Genomic DNA, 24,362 nt, shown 5'->3' with positions numbered 1-24,362 from the left:
TTCATTTAAATGTTGATTTTAAAGAGGTCAAAAGCGTGACACAAAGCATCTATTCCAACACAGTGTATTTTGTTTTGAAGTTTATGTCGTCCTGCTGCCTGTCACTTTTCATTTCATCTTCATTACAACTCATGCTGCGTTTTATCTTTGACTATACAGAACGTAATTTCATATCGCGACGTTTAAGTTGAAGCCTTGTCAGCCAGAGGCAGTGGAACAAACTGAAGGTATTTTTCGCTGTTTTCTTTCATTATATCAGAGGTCACCAAGTCTTGTTCAGAAAATGTTACACAACAAATTAATTTGAGCAAAGCACTTTGGTTCAACCAGAGGCATTTTAATTGAGTAGAGAATGTAAATCAATTTACTGAAGAAGACAAATCTAATTGAAAAGAAATATCTATTAAAAGATTAGTGGGGTTTATTGTCTCCAGTCTTTGTCATCAACCAATTCAACTAATGTTTTAATTTCCTTAATGTTATCATTTCTGATGTAATTGGTGCTTGGGTGCCTAATTGCTTTTCCTATTAAATGTTTGGTTTTGCGCACTGACAATGTAGTCTAGTGATAAGAAACAATAAAAGTGGTCAGTCGTCTTTATTCTCTTTATTTCAAAGGCACCTTGCTTTTGTTAAAATGACCTGCAAACATATAGTTTTGATGTGCTAAAAACGTCAACGCTGCCGATTCACAGGGAATTATTCAATTTTCATTGGATTCAATTCATCACATTTAATTCACTGCTGTGATTTTCTGGTTTCTGGTTTTAGCTCACGTGAGATGTTTCTGACGTCACCATATACTTGCGTGTGCTTACGTGTGCTTGTTTGCGATCGGCGTGCTTTTGAGTGGGTGCCTGGAAGAAAGAGCCAACGGGGTTTGTGTGGAATTTTGCTTTGGTGGCACAACTGTGATATGAGGTCACCTCGGGCGTTAGTCATGAGGAGGGAATGCATTGTGGGCTGTTTTTAAGACATGGCAGTTGTCCGCATCCGCACCGGCCACACAATGAATGCAGGCCTTAGAAAGTTGACTTGAATTGGCTTCGGTGAACAATGTGAACAGCATAGTTTGGGGGACATTTAACTGCTGGCTGCTGGACGTGGATTAGAGGCACCTTAGGGGCACGGCGGTGGCTCACAGTATTTTCATAGGGAGCGTTAAACTTTTACAACTGAAAACAAAGCATTTACCTGGTGTGTGTCTTCTTTAAATGTTCAAATGTGTGAAAGCACTGCCAAAGAAAACCATAACACACAATTTGTATATTATAATTTAGTGCATCTTTAATTTTAATAATCATCCAGTACAGTGTCTGTGAATGAAATATCTGAAAATGATTGTACTTTACATGACCTTTTATACATGATAATAAAACCCACAACAGTCACTTGCATTATTTCCACATGCACATTCTGGGGAGCTAAACATTTACAACATGACTATAGAACACTATGCAACATAAAACAGCAGCACGTGTACATTTACACAACACACACACACCTCTGAAATGAAATGGAATCAAAAGCAAACTAATACTGATAGTAATTGCCAAAAAAACTCTTCCAGTTCAGCTAAATCAGGCTACGCTATAGTTTCATGATAATACATTTTTTACACACCTACAAAACTCAGTAACTCTCTAAATGTGTTGAGGCAGATTATACAAGTAAACACTTAACCATAGAATAAACCACAGGAGCATTAACGCTTCAGAATAATTGCTTGTTTGAAAAAGTAGAACGTACAGCATTTTAGAGCTTATTAATATTTAAAATGATGTGTCTGTGTGTGTTTTTACAGATCTACAAAAATGATTAATCATCCAACATCTACATATCATCTCACTAAAATGCACTACAAGAAAAGATGAAATCATTCTGGAATTGTTAGTGACTAACTCCAATTCCTGCACTGTTATAATTATCCACTTCAGCCTATAAAGGAAGATGTCTTGAATTCCTCCGGGACGTCACTGTCCAGTTTACAGATCACCTTGTATATGGCCTTTTTCCAAGAGGGGTCAGAATCTTTGGCTGCAGAAATGGCACTGTAAAACTCATGCAAGGTGATCTCAGAAACCTCCATGAATCTGTCTGGAACCTGTAAAAGAGGGAAAAACCCATAAGTTGAATCAATCTAGTTAAAATCATATTCTAATGACGAAAAAAGTGCTTCGTGTGATGCTGTGTTACAGGCATACTGAACAATCTATCTTGAAGACCTGTAGCGCAATTCTTCAAACACTCAAACTGATGAAAGGGAGCTCATGTCTTTGTTCTCTGCACACGTACAATAAATGCAATGCTGCAATCATTAGCTTTCATTTTGATGCCTCTTTGATTAGCTAGTCTTGTTTTCTTGAACCTAAACTAACTACTGGTGAGCTTTCTTTCCAGGGATTCCACCCAATGCTGTCAGGGCCAGTCAACGAAACATCATTATGAATCCCACCAGGAATATGGAAGATTCAAATATTTTTTGTATAAGACTTGAAACGCTTAGGTTTAAGTGTAAAATTGTGATAAAGGGTAATGGCAGCGACCTATAACTACACCGGGGTCCATAAAAACGCATCAGATGCAAGGGATGCTGGGAGAAAACTGCCCTGCAGCCCTTGTTTCCCATCCAACTGACCAGTTAACACAACAGTTGTTGGCACAAGTTATTTTTCTTTCCCCTCATCTCCTGACACAAAAGCATCCCTGGGAAAGGAATGTCTTGGTCCCAAGGTAAAGAAAACGGTCCCGTCCCTTTCCCACCAAACGGCCTTCTCCCTCGGAATCCACAGCGTCTTTCTCAGCATTCCGCATCAGTAGCAATCTCAGTCTCGCTCAGGCGTACTGGTCCTCTAATCCTGAGTTGTTTTAGTGGGATTTTGCGGCTTCCTCTTCCCACAGTTTGATAAAGCATCACTCTGGAGTTTAGATAATGGCTGTAAAGTCTGGCCAGCCACAGGTGCAGTGTGACACACAGGTCTGCGCAGCACACGGACATACGTGCTGACAGGAGGACATACTTCAGCAGGTTAGTAACTGCTGTGAAGAATGTGTCAATGCCGATGTTTTAAAGGAGTAGTTTGGACATTTTGTGAAATATGCTCATTCACTATCTGGCTGATTTAGATTGATACCACTCTCTTGTGTCTCTCACTACGCACCTCCAATTAACGGTTTATATGTCATTTGATTTGTCCGTGCAAAAACTGAAGTGTAAAACAATAATTCAACATGTTTGCAGGCAACTGCTCAGGATTAAAAAGACAATAAATTCCATGTTGCTGGAAAGTTTTAGAGGTGCTGGCAGGTGGATTTTGCCACGTTCGGACAGAGCTACACTAGTCGTTTCCCCCTGTTTACAGTCTTTATGCTAAGCTAAGCTTATCAGCTAGTGGCTGTGGCTTAATATTGAACTGACAGTCAACTGACTCAATCTCTGCCAGAAGACAAATAAGCGCATTTCCCAGAAATGTCAATGTTTTGTTTAAAAATATAACATCTAACAAATGTATTTCCTAATGTAAGATTTGTGGTGGATTAACCCACAATGGATGAATAATAGAAGCGCAAATGTGTTCCTTTAATTTAAGAAAACCTTGTTTATCTGTCGCACAGTGTACATACAGAATGAGACTAGTGACTAGTGAGTGACACTTACGTGGAAGTCATTGGCTTTATTGTAGTGCATGTTCAGTGCCCGGAACAGCTCTGAGTCCCTGCTAACTGTCATGTCTTTGACATCACTGATGCCGTCAACGATGGCCTGGCGGGCAAACTTCTCCATCTGGATGTAGTAGAACTCCCTAAAGTTACTGAACCACTTGATCAGCTGAGAGGTGATGCAGCGGTTGAACTGGAGAGAAAAAACAAACGTATACCATCTATATATTTGTGTCAGACTGAACACCGGAGCCCCTGCAGCGACAATAATCTGTCCAAATGGATTGTCCTTGAGCAAAACAATCAATCCCTGGCAGCTCCAAAAAGTGCTTTTCTGACCTTTGATCTCTCTGTGAAGAAGGGAAATGAAAGCAGGGATCACCCTTTTCGGGATAAATGAAATATGCAATTCAATTTCAGACTTCAATTAGAGCAAACCAAAATGTTAAAATATAAATGCTTTTCAATTACAAATGAAATGGCCGTCTGAGGCTTTGGCATTAGCCCCCCCTCTTTCCATAATTGACTGAAACCCATCATTTGGTACCTGTAGGGCAAAATGCCACCAAATGGTCTGTCACTCTACGCGACATTAATTGCTCGGAGCTTTTCCCACCGATGTCCGGGGTGAAAAAACATCTGTCAGGGCTCTGTATTTCTAAACTCAGTCTTGACATTAGTCTTGTTATTCTATCTCCTCATCCAGAAAGACAGAAAAAAATGCCTAAGGGCTGGGCAGGCATCAAAGACGCTTCTTCTCTCTGGTGTGGTGGGTGAGAAAGCGGCAGCATAAGGACAGAAGGAAGCTTCCCTCTCATTGACTCGGGCTGATAGGATGGAATCAGACACTGGGATTAGGTGCTCTTTTGTTCAGTGCCACTTCCCACCACAGGATTGTAAGCAAGGAGGAGACGTTCGCAGGGCTGCAGCGACAGCATCCTCCCCCCTGACCCCCGGGGTCAGAGCAGATTGAGAGGCAGGGGCCCGCACTGGCTCAGAGATCCAGGGCCACGGTGGAAGGAGAGAAGATAGGAGAGGAGATGGAAGGGAAACTCGAGAGAGAACTGGAGGGGAGGCAGGAGAGGAGGTATGACTGGGAGTTTGTAACATAAGCAGAAAGGATGTACCGTTCCTATCAGAAAAGACTAAAAAGAAGGAAGCAGAGATAAAAAGGATGAATGAGAAGAGCTAACAACAGGAGACAGATAGGGAGACAAGAGAGAAGACAAAAAGAGGAGATAGAAGAGGAGGCATGACACGAGCCCAAGGCCAAAATACACAGGATGTTGTGTTTGGGGCCAGCTCATCGCCGCCTGGTTGCTGCCGCACAAGTCTAATACCAACTCTCTGTTGACACTCAATAGCAATGCCTTGCCTACAGAGTCCTTTGTCACTCCATTTGCTGACTGGAGTGGCTTTTTTAAAGAGAGAATGCCCCTGTATCTCCCTCTGCCCCCAGGACATACTAGCAGCTCAGTGGCTTTGTTATTTAAACCCTCTGCGTTTTTGTTTCTCTCCTCCGACACACTGCTGATTTTTCCGTCCCAAACACACACTGACAAGTAGATACCGGGGAGTTAAACGCCGGACAAACAATCCTGCAGATCGTTTGACATGGTAAATAAAAAAAGGAAATTTATTTATATGTAAAAAAAAGAAATTACCTTGACATCGGGGAAGAAGGTTTTCAGCACATTGGAGCTGGGGTAACGGGTGTAGAAGAACATTAGCTTTGCCTTCTTCAGATGGCTCGGGGTGAGGCCCTCCTGGATGTTCACATTTAAGTTAAGGCAGAAAAAACTGGCAATTAAATAGAACACACAAGCATCAAGTCCTGTGCAAAGTGATAGCAGACCAGAGTATTGTGTTGCCTCAATCTTCAGCTAAATTGAATTTCCCTGAAGAACAGCTCGGCATTAACCAGGGAGTCAATAATGACCCTAACATGTGCTTATTGGCAAAACAGAATTACGAATTAGATTAGGGATTTTTAATTAGAGAGCGGAGCACTTCATGCCTGGCAGTTAAGACAGCTTGTTTTGAAATGTTTTGAAAAAAGGAGCTGATTTTCTGACATAATTAAGTTGATTTAAAGAAGACATATGTTGCTGTATTGTTTTTTCCTCGTAAAAAAAAATCCAGCAAAAATTGGAAATTTGGTAAAATCTTACAAAAAAGTAAAAAGTTACAGATAATATGTTTTCTTAATATTATTTCCGGTTAGTGGCATATTTAAAAAAATATATATAAATAGTGTACATTTCAACATATAGTTCCTCTATTGACAATATTAATAAATTCAATACCTTCTCAAGCTTCTCCCTGTGGCCATGAAGATGCTCAGGAGCATTTCCTCTGTAGTCCACCACCACGCCTTAGGTCATAATATTTCCTTATCAGGTCACCACGCCATACATTTATTAGGGAAGCCTACCTTTGAAATATGGAAGTTGGGATGAAAGATTGATGTGGTATTGTTCAAAGAGAAGCAGAGCTCTTTGCTCTGTAAAGATAAAGCGAATCCTGAGAGGCATCGCGTAATATTCCCATCTAATGCGTCGCGATAAGAGAATCAACAATACTGAACTATTGAGACTATTTTAGGATCATTTACTTTACAAAGAAATTATTTATTTCAATTAACTTAGGCGAAGAAGGATGAAATGTAGATATTATTTGACGTGAATGTCAGCAAACAAGAAAAGAAATCACACATTTTCCCCCTGAACTTATTCCAGAGGGGTTTTCTTTGAGGTCCTATGAGGCTAAAAAACAGTTATCTTGCACTCTATTTCAATCATGTACATTCTGACAAAGGTATCCAACAACAAATGCTCAAGACAAGAGCTCAAGTGTTGTGGTTGAGAGGCACTTTTGGTTTCCACCAGCACTCAGATGTGACCTTTTAGATGCACCCCTATCACTCTGATGATAGAGAAATAGATCCTGCACCTTTTCAAGTCTGAAAAAATGACGCTTCCTGAAACAGAAACCGATGCTTTCTTTGCCTTTGAAAAATTGGCTTTTGTTCCGGGCAATTCTTATCAAAGCCTTGTATTCCTTTTTATTTGTCTTTTTCTAAACTTAAAGTCATTACTCTGCTCAGATTAAAGAAGACGCTATAATTTTCTATGGGGTTAGCGAGATCAAAGAACAAATTCTCCTTGAAGTTTGTTACTGGAACTGCCCGTGCTGCAATGAACCTCAACCAGCCATTGTTCAAATAGAAGAGCTGAAATATAAGGAGTTTCTATAAAATAATACATGAAATAAAAGGTAAATATAGTATATATGAGATATTATCAAACAAACCCTGCTGTAACAGGATTAGTGCAGAATAATATGATGTGACGTTAAGGATTTTTAATTCTGTCTATTTGTGCAAGTCTTTTTTTTTTAAATACTTACGAAAATGATTGTATAATAAAATGTAAACATTCTATAATAGCTGTTTTGTATTTACACAGTTAAGTCTTTTTTCTTAGGAAACATGCGTCTATTGTCTCATTTTTTTGTCATTAATATTAAACAATATATTTCTAAAATGATGCATAAAAAAAAAGGCAAAAAGCAGAGCTGCTCTGCCTCAAACTATTTCTTTTATGTGAAAGGATATGTTGAGTGACATGTAGGGGTTTCGTTCCGCCATGCTCTGCAGTTCACCGCACTCGATCTTGACGTGAGGGAGACACAGATTGTCGACCGTCACTGTCCCCAGGGCCGAGGCACGAGGGTGGTGGCCGAGGTGGCTGGATGTCACCTTGGACCTCATGGCGATGGCGTCCCAGGGTAGGTCCACTGAGTCTGGGGAGGTCCTGTCCATTGACGGGGGCATGCAAGGGAGACCCCCAAAGTTGGAATGGGGCCCGTACTTAAGAAGATGCTCTAGGATCTGGCTATCATGCAGAGGGGTGCTGTAATTGAACTGAAACGGTGTCTGGTGCACAGGATAGGGCCTCTTCACAGTCGGCGTGACTGAGCTCAGAGGGGTCACGGCCGGCTTGCGGACCACCAGTGACAGCGCCTCGGTCTGGTCCTGTGGGCTTTGAGCCTCGGAGCTTTCATAATACTCCAAAGAGCGGGGTTTCACTCCAGACTCCTCGTCCTGGGGCTGTTCCTGGGTGGAGCCAGCCTGCTGGCGCTTCCTGTCTGCACCCACGCTGATCAGCATCTCTGGAGATGAGCACATGCGCTGCTGAGGGGACAGATCCAGCCCTGTGGAGGACACCTTCTTGAACACCCTGTCCACACAGTCGTTCACGGCCCTGGAGAGCTCCTGCTTCAGGGTTTCCTGCAGGTTCTGACTTTCTCTCTGGTGTGCGAGGTTACCAACGACTTTCATTCGGCTCTTGCACTCTGCAGTCACTCTGCTATTCTTCCTTTCAAACTCATCTTCAGTGCTTGCATAGCGCGACTCTGGGCTTTCTCCCAGAGTGCCGTGCTCAACAGCGACTTCTGTCTCATCTCTGTCGTTGTGTTCAGGGTCTTCTTGGTTGTAAACTTGAAGGAACTTCTCCTGGAGCTGACGCAGGAGCCTTTGCATGCTGTGGAGCTGCTCTTTCAGCTTGTGACACTCCTCATCCTTGGTGTTGCAGTTGTCACTACTGCTGCTTCCAGGTCTTCTGTTTGCCGGTCCTCCTACACTGTGTTCCTGATGCTGAGGCAACCGCTGCTTACGTTTGTTCTCCTTGTATGCTTCTCTGGCCTCTCTGGTGTCTCTGGCATCTGTGTCAGCCCGCTCACTGTCTCCATGCTGCCTGCTGTTGGGAGAGCCCGCCATGACCCTGATAATGTTCTCCACTCTGGCCCTCTTGGCCTGCAGGTGGTCGGGCACGGGATGCTCCCCTTCCATACCAGCTCCTGTAGAAACGTGAGCGCTGGGAGAGGGAGCTTCCACCGTGCTGTCCTTTGAGGAGACGCTGCACTGGTCCTCCTGACCGGAGTCAGCGGCAGTGGAGCTGGAAAGGTAGAAATGGCTTTCATCTAGTGCCCTCTTGTTGTGGATCGTCTTGCGGAGGAGTTGGGAGATGATGGATCCGTTGGAGTACGAGGCCAGAGGCTCGTCATACATGTTTCTGCGGAAGCAAGGCAACATGACATCAGGTTTGTCGTCCTCTAGGCAGCCTTCACTGGAGTTGTGCATGTCTGGTCGGGAAGACTGAGGTTCAGGCTCACTGAGAAAACCGGCTTTCAGCTACACACGTTGCACAGTCAGAGTTATGAAATACAAGAATCTGAAAAGACAGAAAACAGCAACACAGTTAAGATGATGAATAAGATTTTTTTTAAATGCTCTAGCCCTTTATTGTTCTTAAATCCTGTATTTGTATTTTCTGTATTGTTTATTGACTTTTGCAATTTAAACTGAGTTTTTTTTGTATCTTATCTTTTTTGTCTCTATGCCTGTTGTTGAACAGTGGCATTCAAATAAACAGTTATGATAACAGCATGTAATGTCTCTTTATGCTTTACGTATGTAGCAAAAATAAAGTACATTCATTTGAATAATGATCAGATTAATGTAATACATACAACATTCACAGGTAATTCTGTAATTTTGTTCAGAAAACCTGAAATTACATTTTGAATTGAAATGTCTACATTAACAACCAAATACAGACTTACGTTATACAGATGAAAGAAAATCAAAGAACACTATATTATTTGCAAGATTCTCAGCTCTTTAAAAAAAGAGAGAGAGAAAAAAGAAAGAAATCCTCAATCTTATGCAATAAGGGAGTGCGGTCTTTTGTATCATTTCATTCTGGTATTGTAATAATAGATTACACAACGGACAAAAAGAACAACTCTTATATACCCATGAAAGGTAAATTACAGATTCTGAAAGCAATAGACCACCACGCACAAGAAACGGCTCTGTGTACATTATTTACAGGAACATGTTTAATGGAAACCCTAAGGAATTATCAAAAGATGATCTTGGTAAAATAAAGTAAAAAGCTCAACAATCTGATTCTATGATCGCTGGTTTCATATCTTTTAAGTGTTTTTTTTTCAGAGTATTTTCACACGATGTGATGCAAGTACCATTGTTGAACTAATTAAAAATATTTCTGTATATACAAATGGAACAGATGGAGTTGAAAAGACCATATTCAACTTTTTATTTCTATGTTGGTGGATTATATCAGTCCCACTTATGACTATATTTCTTACTTTGAATTTATTTAAAACATTCAGCACCAAACTCTTTTAGGAGAATATGTAAAAACGACTCACTTATCCTACAAAGCAAAGTTTGAGATAATTTAATTGTCCTTTTAGTTGTGGACAGTAGGAATAATGTCAATGTTCCCTTCAAATATAACAGGCAGCAGACCTACTGGTTATGGATAAATGGTTAATTAGCTTGATGTGCACTGCCTGAAGATCAAACATTTACATAATTTAAAAAAAAACGTAAACTAATTTATAAACTATACATAATCTTTAAAAACAATAACTCAATAAACACTTAATAACTTAATAATTAAAAAACTCACCAAACATTAGATTATAGCTGTCAGCTGGAGGCTGTTGTAAAAGCATGCGTGGGAGTGTCAAAAACACCTCTCATGAAAAACCACTCAACTCAAGTGATGAGTTTTGAAGCAGGGTGAGCTGCAGGCATGCACTTATTAGTCACACTTCTAAAGAGCTGCAGTTTAACCACGGTTCCCACAGACAGAGTGAGCGGCGGTGACGGGACCTTACCTGTTGCGCCGGGACGTGCTGCCGAGCGGATGGCCTGCGCAGACTGTGAGTTGGGCAGTAGCAGAGGAGAGTCGGAGGCATCAGACAGAGCTGGGGCGTGGCCATGCGAAAGCAACGAGGTGGACGCACATCACCCACATAATGCCAAGAGGAGGAACAATGTAGCAACGTGTTGGAGTGATAGTCTACTCATTGTGGACGAAAGGTGGGTTTTAAAAACTGATAGATTGAAGCCTCCTCAATTACCAAAAAATAACAATTGCAGAGGCTATTAGGAAATGTATTAGGCCAACAATTCTGATTGTCACTTTTAACTGGACAATCTATGCATACACGATGTAGGCCTACATAAATCAATATGACTAATCTGTTGCGATCCTTAAATCAGTCAATTTGTTTTATTTGTCTCCAAAGGGCAATTTGCGGCCCAGCAATGAAACAGACACAACATAAACACATTACATCTTTGAAGGTAATGACCTAAACCTACTCAAAGATTAGTTGTGTCATTTGAAACGTATATTTTATTCTGTTTATATATTGTTATCCCTCATGCATTGCCTTCTCGTATCTTATATAATATCTGTGCTATTCTATTCTATTCGCTGTAAAGGTGGATGAAGACTTTATTTGGAGATCATTTTTCAGTGGCCACTTTTTAATAAAGTTGTCTGGAGGGATTCAGAGGGGACCCCCCCACTCGGACCACTTGGTTTATCCCACACTACTTCCTCGCTTCTTCCGGCTTGTTGCTGTGACCGGAGATCCCTTCCGCTGACAGGCTGTTGTCACACGGCCACCATGTTATCCCATTCCCGGTGTCTCACCAGGAATTTCGGCCGTTCCCTCTCTGCCATCCGCCAGGTAGGCAACAAGCAAGTAGCACGTTGTCCTTGCAACTCGCGACAGGACTTCCTCGCTGCCTTCGGCTGCGTGCGAGGGATCTGCCGCGCTGTGCACAGCTCTGTGAGAGCTAGCATTAGCATTAGCTGGAGGCCACGGCCAAGGACAGTAGGACACTTTCCTCCACGAGTGTTCAAGTTAAAAGCAGTGCCCTCTGTGTGGGGTTGGCCTCGCTTTTTGAAGTGCTTGTTAAAAGTGTTTGACCCAAAGCAGAAAGTATATTGTTCATGTTCAGTTAACGCAAACTTATCCAATAGTATAGCTATGAAGAACGTGCTAGCCACACTAAGCTAAATGAACGGGTAGGTAGGCTAGGTGCTGTTAGCTGTCATGTTGAGGTCATATTGTGGTTTATGAGGAAAACAAACAACGACCGTTTTAGCGAACTTAGTGGAAGTAATATGATGTGTTTTTCGTTGCGAGTGTAACGTTATGCCGCTGCATTAGTAGCAAAGTCAAAGGTCAGTAAAGTTCTGGTGTCTTTCAGTTAGTTGTCAGTCAGATTAACGTTAGATCACTAAGCTTTAATGCAGCTAGCTGTTCAAGTAACGTTAGCTGCTAAAATAACATGTTATGCATTTACTGGTGCAGACTTGCTGCAAAAGCATAAAAGCCACCGGTGTGCGGGATAAATGTATTGATCATGAGTAAAGGGACCTTTGACGACAGCACTGACTTATCTCCCTGTGTTTGACTCCATTCCTGCACCCTCCCGATTGTTATGTATTATCACTGTTAGACATAGTTATTGACCTTGATGTCAATGTTCCAGACATTGAGTTATTTTTCTGCACATTACTTCATATTGAACACATTTTGTAATCCTTCACTGTATCTTGTCACAGGGGAATAATGCATTAGCTCGTCTGGCCGCATCAGGTATGTGTTGTCACTGTTCAAGCATGAAGTCTATAAATCTCAATCTGTGCTGTGGGATCGTCCCGCTGCAAAGAAGTTAACACATTGTCCATGTCAATTTTCTTACAGCTCTATCAGCCAGCCATGCTATCACTTTGAACAACAATGTGTAAGTACATTAACTCATTGTGAAAAGTGGTGTGTGCATATGTATTCTCCCCAAAGTAAGATCTGTTACTACACATAATTAGTTAGATTGAGTCCAGCTGTGTGCAATCCAAATGTGAAATGATCTCAGTATATGTACACACACCTGCTCTAAGCGAGCAGCACCATGAAGACCAAGGAGTTCTCCCAACAGGTCAGCGACAAAGTTCTGCAGAAATACAGGTCAGGGTTGGTTTGTACAAAATCTGAGACCTAAGACATCCCACAGCGCACCACTAAATTTGTTATTTCAAAAAGAAAATAATAAGACGCACCACAACAAACCTGCTGAGAGAGGGTCACCCACCAAACTCACGGCAGTGAGGGCTTTAATCAGAGATGCAACAAAGAGACTAAAGACAACCCTGACGGAGCTGGAAAGCTCCACAGCAAAGACTGGAGTGTCTGTCCATGGGACCACTTTAAGCTGAACTCTCCACAGAGCTGAGAAGAGCTTTATGGTAGAGGGGCCAGAAAATAGCCATTGCTTAAAGAAATAACAAACCTCTTCCTTTTGGTGGTGTCCAAATGTGTTTTGTTCTTTATTCTTTCCCTTTATGTTGAGGGGCCTTTCCACGTTGTAATAAGTGATTTAATTGGTGCTCCGTTGGATGTTTTAAAGTTTCATAACCCAAACCCTGACCTGTGTTTCTGCAGAACTTTGTCCCTGACCTGTTTTGGTTCCATACACACGAGCCAAATCTGGATCAGTCATGTTTGTGGACTCTTGGGTGTTAGATATTACTTGTCTGATTTGATATTTTGTCTATCATTTTTTTGTTTTTTTTTCCTTCAGAAAATCTGATCCCCGGTCCAGCGTCTTCCAAATCCAGTACTTCAGGACGTCTGTAGCCCACCGTATGTTTCAGCCTGCGTGCCTTTCATTTTTGCACTTATCTGAATATGAAACGCGACCACCCATGTGTGGATTGAAGAAATCCACATTATTTGACTTAACTTTGTTCTCCAGGAGATGAAGTTGTCACAGTCAACACCCCGGCGTTTGCAGAATCTGTATCGGAGGGGGACGTGAGGTGGGAGAAAGGTAACTCCTTATGCTAATTAGCATGAGCTGCTTCTCTTCTGACCCTGTTAAGGATAAGTGGTTACAGATGATGCCAAATCACAACCAAACTCAACAAAAGGGACTCAGTTTGCACTCAGATGCTAATATATAGCTTTCTACTTACAGCTGTTGGAGACACTGTCAAGGAGGATGAGGTGGTGTGTGAAATTGAGACTGACAAGGTAATACAAAGTAAATGTCATGCAAATTCACCATGTTAAATACCCTGTAAAAATGTATATTTATTGGTGCTTGTGTGACAGACAGAAAAAGGGCAAGTCATTACTGAAGTGTCATTTTTTACTGTTAATCTTTTTATTATAATTTGATCATTTCTAAAACCGTAACAAAGACATTGAACTTGTGGTGATATTGACTTTACACTTAAATCAATGCATGCAGTCATTGTTTAGGCACCAGGCAAATTTAGAAAATATACGAGAACTATTTACATTTCTTTTTTTAACATGCGTTTATTTTGATCCTGCTTCTTGTTGCTGCCGTTAGACGTCGGTGCAGGTTCCCACTCCTGCTGCTGGGGTGATCGAGGAGCTTTTGGTCCCTGACGGAGGGAAGGTCGAGCCAGGAACTGCGCTCTTTAAGCTTCGAAAAGGAGGTCTCAAATATTGTGTTTTTACCATATTGATACAAAGTAGTAATATTAAGATAATATTCTTAAACTCCGTCATATCCTCACTGTTCACCTCTGTCTTTAGCTGGTGCTCCCAAAGCTGCAGAAGCTCCAAAAGCCGAGACCCCGGCCGCTGCCGCCCCTCCACCACCTTCTGCTACTCCCCCTCCTCCCCCCTCAGCTGTGGGCCCCATTCCCACCACTATGCCCCCTGTGCCACCTGTGCCAGCACATGCTATGGACACCAAACCAGGTTAGTCGTCATGAGACAGACGGTCTGTGTCATGTGAGAAGTGTTTTGCGTGACATCTGTGCTCTTGACCTCCAGCTTACGTGATTAATCATCGTAGGCCGAGGCTTTCACCAGCCCTACTGAACCGAAGTCTAGAGATACGAACGGCTTCTTTATGTCTTTCTCATAGTTTCCGCCATCAAGCCCACCGCCGCTCCCACCACACCAGCGGCTCAAGCTGAGGGAGGGGCTAAAGGAGCCAGGACCGAGAGCAGGGTAGAGCGCAAACATCACCACGACACCTAGAATAACATTGAAGAGTTTTAGATTTGTTTGAGTTAGGAGCCATTTACTGAATCTGACAATTCTTGTTTTTCGTTTTAGGTGAAGATGAACCGCATGAGGCTTAGAATTGCCCAGCGACTGAAGGAAGCCCAAAACACCTGCGCTATGTTAACTACGTTTAATGAGGTCGACATGAGGTAGGAAATTCAGAATTAGTTGACCAACATTATTAAGAGCTCGATGTTATTGTAGATGTGAAATGTTCTCCGCTGCATCAACACGTACAAAGTGAAGGAAACAACGGCCCTCATAGAGTGTAGGGGTCCAAATGTGTTTAAATAGCTATGAACATGTTTTGTAAGCAGTAAACATGCTGTGTGTTAAAGGCCTGAGCAACAATTGCACAAATGGTTATGGATTGGAAACTGCCAAAGAGGAAAAGCTTTTTGAAACCAGATATCCTCTTAAACACTGGAATGTAAATATTTGGTCGTAATGCCATCTAAAACGAAGATAAGAATTGTTAAAACGGGTTTTATTAATTTACAAGGAAATGTTATTGTCTGCACTTGCCCCCTGTGCTGAAGAGGACACTTTGAGGATTTCTTTTCCCCGCAAATGTGCGGTGTCGGCTTTCGGCTATTCAGGGTTTTCTATGTATCCTAATTAGATTGACATTGACGGTCTGGAGGAAGACTTCCCATGCTCGGGCTCATCTGGAGCCGAAGGAGCTAGTCAGAGCAGGAGGCTGGAGCATCTGTAGGGGCCCACAGAGACCTGCGCTCTGAGTGGAAGAGCGGCCTCAACCGATATGGGCTTTTATGACAGCCCAATAAGATTTACAGGCTCTAGAAAGTGAAGATTTTTATCGCTTCTTCTCTCCTTTCTCGGAGAGTCTGTGTCTTGGGAGGGGCTAATTATGTTAGCGGAGAAACCCTAGAGCTCCAACAGGGTTAGAGACAGGAAAACAAACAATTAAAAAGAGAGATACACGAGAAAAATGAGCAACGATGAAACGATTAGAGGGCCAATTTCAATAGCTTTAATTCAGCACGATCCGTAACAGCATTCTTTTATAGCCATAAAAAGGCTTACTGCTGTTTGTTCTTTTGTGACCTGTATCTTTCATAACATGGTTACAATATATGAAAAACTATTTTCATTCAACTATTTTATTCATGAAAACATTTGTTTGACAAAGCGGTAACCAGCTCGGTTCATCTGTCCGCAGCTTTAGTCTCACATTATTGGCCTATTGAATTTCAGTGATTCACCGGATTTACAGACAAAGTCATTCTTTAATAATTACTCCAATAAGCACCTCTGTACCTCCCATGTTTTGCATGAATGTTTATTACAATCCCCAAATCTTGCTAGTCTTTTAGCCCCACTCCATTTTCTTTTTCCTTTTCAAAATGTCCTTAATTTTCAAAACCTTCAAAGTTCAGTGTTCAGTATCCTAACATTGATGTTGATCTCTGCATTTTTTCTTCTATTTCCTTGCAGCAACATCTCAGAGATGAGGAAGACTTACAAAGATGCCTTCCTGAAAAAGCACAACATCAAGCTGGGCTTCATGTCTGCGTTCGTGAAGGCTGCTGCCCACGCGCTGGCTGACCAACCTGCTGTCAACGCCGGTACAGACCCTGACCGGCTGAGAAGCGTCACTTTGTGGTGCCAGTTTGAAACTAGCTCCCCGTTTGCCTTTTGCACGCATGGGTACAAGTCACTGCAAGAGTCTGCGGTGTGGTGAAGACAAGGATTTAAGTTTCAATATATTTCACTGCTAAACCTCAAAACCAACACAGACTTATTTACTACCCTGACCTATTTAGATCGACCACACTGAAGAACCAATCGCTGGCTTTTACAAATCTAAAATGCTCTGTGGGTTTCATCTTCCACAGCTATTTGCTTGCACGTAGCAGAAAATGGCACACGTGAAAATGAAATGAATCTTGGGTGGAACCGTGGTGAAGATTTACAGTTTTAACCTGTTTACATGTTTCTTCCGTGTTCAATGTTTACACTTTCTTTGTGTTTTCAGTAATTGACGACACGACCAAAGAGATTGTGTACAGGGACTACGTGGACATCAGTGTGGCTGTGGCAACGCCGAAGGTGAGACGAGTGCATTATGTCGTAACGCTAAATGTAAAGTGCTTCATAGCCCACTTGTCTCTAATGTGAAGGGCAGAACATTCAGTCCGATAACTTCTCTCTCAGGGTCTGGTGGTTCCTGTAATCCGAAGCGTGGAGGGAATGAATTTTACTGACATTGAGAAGGCCATCAATTTGTTGGGAGAAAAGGTAATACTTCATAGTGTATGGTATGACACGTTTAGAGTCGTGTTTGTAGTTCATTCTTCCTTTCTTCGCTGCTATCTGGAGATTTCCTCATTATGTGATCGATGTGTCCGTAGGCCCGTAAGAACGAGCTGGCTGTTGAGGACATGGACGGAGGAACGTTCACCATCAGTAACGGCGGCGTGTTTGGGTCCATGTTCGGCACGCCTATAATCAATCCACCACAGTCTGCTATTTTAGGCATGCATGGCATCTTTGACAGGCCCGTGGCAATCGGTGGCAAGGTTTGTGTGCTCGATGTAAAACATGCAAATACACAAAATAATGTCCTGTATTTAGCAATGGAGTGGTCCCACATGAAAAATGAATAAAGTAACCTCAGTATATCAAAGAATAATTTCATTAATACATTTTCTGTTTTTAATTCTAAAAAGGGGGAAATCTCTGTCATACATTACAGCTCTGTTTGCCAATTCATTAGGAAGTATTCACTCGCGTGACTCATTTCCTCTCGTTTAGGTGGAGATCCGTCCCATGATGTATGTCGCCCTGACGTACGACCATCGTCTGATCGACGGGAGAGAGGCCGTCCTTTTCCTGCGCAAGATCAAGTCTGTGGTGGAGGACCCCAGGGTGCTGCTCCTTGACATGTGAACCCTTGTGCACTCCAGGCCCAACCAAACCAACCATCCCACACAAACGGGGGCTGCACCCACCCGATGAAGACGTAACTGCAGTTGATGTATTGTTGTATTGGTTAACTAGAAAACAGTTGAGTTATGCATTGGACATTTGTAAGGCTGGCAGTGATAACAGGGTCAGTGCTGCTGTGGGAACATGTTGGTGTCTGTGGTGCTGGTCTCTAGATTAATAAATATATATATTCTATTACTCATATGCACCATGTGTCATTTTGAGATTTGAGACATTGTGAGAGGAATGACCAACATGAAGGTAAACTGCGTAGTATCATTTCATTATTTAGGTTGAGAGAAGAACAATGAACACATGGGCCAGAAACCAAGAAACACTGTTCTGAAAATGTCCAAAGTGAAGAAATCTTTTGAGGATTTATGCCACCTGTTTCACAAAAAAATGAACACATGCTGTGTAAGAAAGACTATTTAAGAAAAAAGAGTTTTAAACAATAAAACTTGCAATACTGGACTATAGCTTCTGTGTTGGATATTTTTGTGTGCTTTCATATTGACAGTGTAGCACAGATCGTTCATCCACTGATACTGCACAGATGGGTGCTGGATTAAAATACGAACCACCATTAAGTTAGTTAAAGCTTACTAAGGTGTTGTAGGTGATGTTCACTGCTTATCATGCAGTACACCTGGAATGGAAGCATTTATTTAGTTTCTCATTTATTCAGGGTTTCCTTTAACTTGTCACCAGTCTGTAAGTGGGTTGTGGAATATTGTTTAATAAGATTGTTAAAAGTCCCACGCTACAGAGAGAAACTTAAAATGGTCTTTGTGTCTCAATCCTTGCTTAGTCTATAGACCAATTGCACACAAAGTGTGAAAACAATGCCAGGGATTGAGAAGAGGTAACAATTTATTGCCTGATTTTGTTTCTTTTACAGTATTTAATGGTGGACAGTCCAAACATTTGTAATTGTCAGAATTTACTCTATGGAGTCAGTTTTCATGCATGGTGACAATATTCATGGATACTATAAAATTGAAATATACCAAAATGGCATCAAAGGTACCTTAAATTGCAATCATATGAGTCTCGGAAGCAAAGTAATAAATTAATTTTATGTTTTGGAAGCGACATGGTTCACGTGTTATGGTCATGTTTCACTTTTTATTGTCATTTTTTGTCTTTGGGGAAACAAAGGGAACAAGGATCCAGTGCTGCGTCCATTCTGGCCACACGAGGAGTCGGTGTTCAACTCCTCCTCCGATGCAGAACACAGGGATCAGAGGTGACGCAGCTGCACCTGCTAGCAGCTCAAAGCTTTCCACGAGACACTGCTGAAGAAGGGATGACACTTGATGTCACTCACGCCTCCGCCTCCAGAACCCAAGCGATAGCCGGCATCAAACTGAAGCAACTGTGAAATAATACACAATGGAGAGTGTAAGATTAAATCACACAGTCTGTGTGTGTTGCAATTGAGCATAATATTTAAAAAAGAAGCCTCAAATCCAACCTCTGTTAGTAGAGACGCAGCTGCCGCACTCAGGTGGTTGGGGATGATCAGCTGGGTGTGAGAATGGATTCCTGCTGGGTGGAGCTGCCACAGTGGCTGGAGGCACAGTGGACAGAGTGTGTGAGACAAACCTTGACCCGATGCCACAGTGTGCAGGAATGGTGCAAAATGACAAAGTTGCAAACTTAACTCTGTAGGTCTACGTGCTTGTAGATCCTTCACTTACCATTCCTGTTAAGAGTTCGAACAACAAAGCCCCAAGGCTCCACCAATCACAGGCCTCCGTAACCCTGGACACACCACCGATTTCTGTCAGCATACAACGAGCTGAGTTTAGTTGTGTTTAAACAGAACATTTATTGTCTCCATATTCCCATGCACTGCGCAGAACTCGACCTCTTCTTCAGTGTAAAGTGGCCTCGACTTAATCTTGCCACTAGGTGGCAGATTACACCAGGGAACAAGCACTGGTTTCAGCTTGCAGTAATGCATAATGTTTACCTGGAGCACAGTACATCTGTTCCATGGCTTTGGAGCTGATCTCTGACTGAACCTCACTCCACTGTCCGAAAAAGGTCAGACACACCTTTCCTGTGAAAACATTGCATTTTGATCAAAAATCTAAAGTACTGCAGTTTCCCACATGCAATCCTTCACAGGTATTTGATGAACTCACCGTTGCTGGTGAGCAGAACGTTTCTAGGGTTGAGGTCCCGACACAGGATGCCTTGCTGATGTAGACTCTCCAGGGCCAGCAGAATCTGAGCCCCCCAGACATGCACCTCTGCCTCTGGAAGCCCCCAGCAGGTCGGCTTGGCCTTACCTGTAGACCTGGAGGACTTCATGGGGAACCGAGGCAGGTGGCACCAGCCATCCACCTCTATGATCTCGTCTTCCACCTGCCCCTCCGATCCTTCCGATTTAAGGAAATCATCCACATCCTCATCCCCCCTGTGGGCCGAGGCTCCAGTAGGGCTAGAGGAGAGCCAGCCCACAAACGATCGCTCTTTTGCCGATGCCACCTGCTCTCCAGGACACAGCAATTCGCAGGCCTCCTCTACACTGTCCCTTGTCTCGCTGGAACGTGTTTCCCCTTTGTACTTCAACCCTGAGAGGGCCAAGGGGATCCCTGAAAATGCCCCCTGTTCCCCTGTAATGCTGTGGCAGCAGACGTCTGTGTCGTCTGAAAATACCGCTCTGTCCGTGCTCCTGATGACTACCATGCCGTTTCTCTCCTCTGTGGTGGGACTGCTGCCGTCTCTCTTTGAGTCCGTCACCACATCCGCAGAGTTTCCCGTCAAAACAGATCCTAGGTGTGAGCCATTGGTATCCCATGATGCCCTGCCACGGATCTGGGTTTGGCAATGGAGAGGAAGATGCAAAATGGCCGGGGATGAACTCAAACCATTGGTTTCAGTGGTTGGTGATCCCGCTTTTACAAATGAGGTCTGATTTGTATGAGCTGGTGTTTGTGCTAGTGTGCTATTGAAACGACTTCCGGTCACTGCATAGGGGTTCATTTGTACACAGTTATGTACTGGATCTGCCACTTTCCAAGCCACTTCAAACTCAGAGCTGCACTCTGTCAGTCCCAACGCAGCTTTATTTTTGTGGAGCTCTGACATGACATCGAGGGCTTGACTGACGCGAGAGCAAGAGAGAGGAAGAGCGGGCTGTTCCTGAGTTACGCTGGAGTGCAAACACAAACTAGGAGCTGGTGGATGGATGCGGGCGTTGGCCTGTGTCCTCGCCGGGCCTGCATTCAGAGTTAGCCGATCGAGCTTGGTGTAAAATGATGCCGCGGAACGCGTGTTCTGCAGACAACCCGTCTCCTCGATGTAGGAGTGAGTCCCGCAGCTCTCCAGTCGCTGCTGAGTCTCATCCCATGAGATGGGGAAGTCGGCGTCTGGGCTCTCGTCACATGATTTCTCTGGAATCACTCCTTCTCTCCCTCGGCTGTTGTGCTGGTAGTCTGTGCTGATTGTGGGTGAGGTGTAGCTGGTCTTCAGCTTGATGCTGGGTTGGCCAGACGTGAAGCACTCCGGGTGTTCCTTGGCCTTCTCGTTCCTCAGTTTGTGCAGCTTGGAGAAGAGCCTCCCACCTTGGACAATAGGGGAAGAAACACTAGATCAGACGTTGGAGCAAATTCACTTCTTAAAATCTGCCAAACATTGTCCCAACAGCACTGAGGACAGAGCAGTTGTCAACAGCTCACCTTTGACATGCTCAAGATGCAGGTACACGGCATCCTCGCTGACGTAATATCTTAGCAGCTTAACCATGTATGGCACCCCCTGAGGAATGATGGTTGGCTGATCCCTGCTCTCCCAGCTCGACTTGACCAGACTCTGCAAGAACATACACACACGCACACACGCATAATGACTGGTCTTTTTAAAAAATGCATATATTAATGTGAAAAAAACAGGGTACTTCATCAATTATTTATTCAATTTTAAATAAAAGTCACGCCTGGATTGCCCATTTAGAGATTTCTGCCTGTCTGTTACCATGTCTCTCCGGTCACTGAAATTGGAGGTGCACTTGCACCGGCTAAAAGGGTGAGAGCTTTCAGGCAGATCAATGCTGGATAATACTCAGGGAGACAGGATGCAGAGAGCTCCCGTCAACTGGCCTGCCACAGTATATAAGTACTGGCTTTCTGCCCGGCAACAACCCCCGAAACATCTCCGCTTTCAGTGGATAGGCTATATGCAGACATATGGACCTGTCTTTAATTTAAATGTGTTATAACACAGAGGAAAGCACAATCACTGTTCTTCTCTGGACTGCATCCTTCGATGTAGTACTATACCCGTGGAAGGAAACTGAATACTCACCTTAACAACAAATGTCTCCTTGTTGACCATACTTTGGACAATCAGGACCTTTTGGAATTAAAAGATAGTACAACATCAATGAGTGTCGATACACAAAGCCAACACTGATATAGAAACACAGAGGTAGTTAGTGTTACAGTCTTACCTTATCAGTCACTCCCACCACCTTACACATCTCCAGATCCTCCACAGGTGAACTCAAGTGTCTGATTGGACGGAATCTCAGGCTGCTGTAACCCTGGTGATGAAAGCCACACAGGATGTCAGCTACAGAACAATGAAGCACAAAGACCTTTTTGTTTCCACAGCGTCTGAGATGAACAAGCCTTGGTGTCAGACAGAAAGACACCGAATGTTTCATCTAATGTAAGAAGCAATAGAGGACGTGCTCTTTTGTGTCCTTCAATCAGAGGATCGGCGGTTCGATCCCCGCTCCGCTAGTCGCATGTCGATGTGTCCTTGAGCAAGACACTTAACCCCAAAATGACTCGCGTAGCTGTACCTATGGTGTATGAATGTGATAGAATGTGAATTGTAAGTCGCTTTGGATAAACTTACTGTAATGTAATGTAATCAACTCTCAAAGAGTACAAGCTGCTTATTTATCCAGTATCAGACTTATGTGAACAATAAAAACGCCTCAACCCTACGCTGGAATTACATTCAGAGCAAATGAGTGACAATAAGATTTACTTTTTGTAAATGGTAGTAAAGGAAGATATATTGTCTTACCCCTAAATGAGAGCTTCCCTTCCCCAGGTTGTCCTGCAGATGAGTTATGAAGATTTCTTCAGCTCTCTTCAGATACTGGGTTGTTTTCCTCTTCACAGCCTCCTGACGATCCTTGTTTGGGTCCACTGTAAAACAATTAAGCTCTATTAGAAAAGAAAAACACTGCAGCTGTGGACATTTCATAAACCTAACAGATAAGACCCTGTTCTAACTAAACCTCAGCCTTTATCTAGGATAATGATTGGTCACACGCAGCTTAATATTCACACTGTGGGTGGAAATCGTCTGGCCAGCAAGGAAATCTGTGTTTAACCTTTGGTTTGTTACTTCCTGTTTTTTATTCTGGATCACATGTTCCTATCACATGTCTCCTGCAAACACGCCTCTTCAAATTCTCCATTCACAGCATGACATGCCTTAAATACTTGTGTGAAAGACCAAATGTTGTCCACTTACGCTGAACCCCATTCAGCAGCAAGTCCACCCCGTTCTTATAGTAACTGAAGGCTGCCTCATAGTCCTCATTGACCTCGCTGTCCAGTGCCATGCGGATCTGCTTGGCCGCCTCCACCAGGTAATCTCTCTTTGCCATCGCTGCCTTGCTGTGGACCAGATGGACCTAAGCACAGCAGAGAAAGTTAGACAAGACTGTTGATCCAGCTGGACTTCATTCAGACCTGGTAGAAAGTCATGGACACGCTGTCTTGTTCAATTAGAAACTGAAACTGACTCTTAAATTGTGGTAAGTGAATCATTCTGCCGCTTTTACGGAGTGTTCTTGGGACTCACCTTTGCTCCCCTGTCTTAGCAACAACAGGACACATCTCTGTCTGTTGTCACTCGGCTCGCCATGCGTCTTCCCCCAGTGACTCCAAGGCTCAGGTCTTTGAGGCAAAGCATCGTTATCTGAGCAGGTGGAAACAAAGAGTTAACCTTCAGCACAGGAAGTGAGTACAAGCTGGTGTGCCTACTATTTCTGATGAATGGAAAGAAGCAGAGTTGCAAACGTCCAAGATGACAGGGAGATGACTCAGAGCAATGACGCGCATTGTCGTGTGTCTCAGGTAAATTATGTATCTTTAGAGGATGGTGGAAACCTAAAGATTAAACTTGTGAGGACATGCAAATCTTACTGTATAATCCCAAAAATGCATGCTACACTGTAGACAGGGAAGGCTAATGGTGACTAGAAAACCTCCCATTGATGTAAAATATGATGTTCCAATGCTCTTGGGCTACAGCCTGAACCACAAACATCACACACACACCACTCATCCTGGCTACAGCCATGGAGGCGACATCCTCTAAGGAGTGTTATGAAATACACAAAGCCATCTTCAGTCTCCTCCATCACCATCTTCTCAACATGCACTTCCATAGCTAAAGAGTTAGCAATCACAATGATCAATAAATGGACAAATAGCTTAGAAAACAGACATAGATACACACACACACACACACAAACTGTACCTGATGTGAGGCGAGCATGCCCTGGACCCTCCACCCTCCACCCGTAGCAGCAGCATCAGCAGCGGCAGCAGCAGCCGTGTCTTCAGCAGCCTGAACACACTCCTCTCAGGAGCAGGAGAGGAGGACGGAGCTCAGGCGAGGCTGCCGATTGGCTGAGCGTGATGTCACTTTAGGGTACCATTTCACACAAGGCGCTCACTTCCTCCCCTCTCATCCTGACAGATGCTGGTCTATTTAAAGAGACAGTACTGTTTTTGAGTACACTGACTGAAGGCCATTTTCAACCC

The 24,362-nt window shown here is 43.2% G+C and overlaps 3 protein-coding genes across 4 annotated transcripts; 1 reads left to right on the top strand and 2 right to left on the bottom strand.

Moving 5' to 3' along the window:
• Positions 1-1,933: 1,933 nt before the first annotated feature.
• prox2 (prospero homeobox 2) lies at positions 1,934-10,479 on the bottom strand. The gene is made up of 5 exons (XM_031847183.1): positions 10,375-10,479; positions 7,277-8,854; positions 5,325-5,432; positions 3,659-3,853; positions 1,934-2,104 (listed from the first exon to the last, which is right to left on the bottom strand). The coding sequence occupies exons 1-5, from the start codon at positions 10,477-10,479 to the stop codon at positions 1,934-1,936; spliced, it is 2,157 nt and encodes a 718-aa protein (XP_031703043.1).
• Positions 10,480-11,099: 620 nt separating this feature from the next.
• Positions 11,100-18,035, top strand: dlst (dihydrolipoamide S-succinyltransferase). The gene is made up of 15 exons (XM_031847860.1): positions 11,100-11,238; positions 12,123-12,156; positions 12,265-12,304; positions 13,139-13,200; positions 13,313-13,387; positions 13,535-13,590; positions 13,916-14,024; positions 14,125-14,292; positions 14,462-14,547; positions 14,656-14,753; positions 16,063-16,193; positions 16,604-16,677; positions 16,783-16,866; positions 16,980-17,147; positions 17,383-18,035. The coding sequence occupies exons 1-15, from the start codon at positions 11,176-11,178 to the stop codon at positions 17,515-17,517; spliced, it is 1,383 nt and encodes a 460-aa protein (XP_031703720.1). The 5' UTR covers positions 11,100-11,175; the 3' UTR covers positions 17,518-18,035.
• rps6kl1 (ribosomal protein S6 kinase-like 1) lies at positions 17,591-24,172 on the bottom strand. 2 transcript variants are annotated; one of them, XM_031847858.1, is made up of 12 exons: positions 24,076-24,172; positions 23,395-23,511; positions 23,062-23,224; positions 22,606-22,730; positions 22,019-22,111; positions 21,874-21,921; positions 21,249-21,381; positions 19,710-21,134; positions 19,535-19,624; positions 19,260-19,342; positions 19,034-19,129; positions 17,591-18,934 (listed from the first exon to the last, which is right to left on the bottom strand). In XM_031847858.1, the coding sequence occupies exons 3-12, from the start codon at positions 23,195-23,197 to the stop codon at positions 18,824-18,826; spliced, it is 2,340 nt and encodes a 779-aa protein (XP_031703718.1). In that variant the 5' UTR covers positions 23,198-23,224; positions 23,395-23,511; positions 24,076-24,172; the 3' UTR covers positions 17,591-18,823. The 2 variants fall into 2 exon arrangements, with proteins under 2 accessions (XP_031703718.1, XP_031703719.1); XM_031847859.1 differs by lacking the exon at positions 17,591-18,934 and having other exon boundaries at positions 19,038-19,129; positions 19,260-19,323.
• Positions 24,173-24,362: the final 190 nt, after the last annotated feature.

This window comes from Anarrhichthys ocellatus, unplaced genomic scaffold (assembly GCF_004355925.1).
Source record: "Anarrhichthys ocellatus isolate YVR2014 unplaced genomic scaffold, GSC_Weel_1.0 scaffold7, whole genome shotgun sequence".
NCBI lineage: Eukaryota > Metazoa > Chordata > Actinopteri > Perciformes > Anarhichadidae > Anarrhichthys > Anarrhichthys ocellatus.
This window is presented reverse-complemented; position numbering and strand designations above follow the sequence as displayed.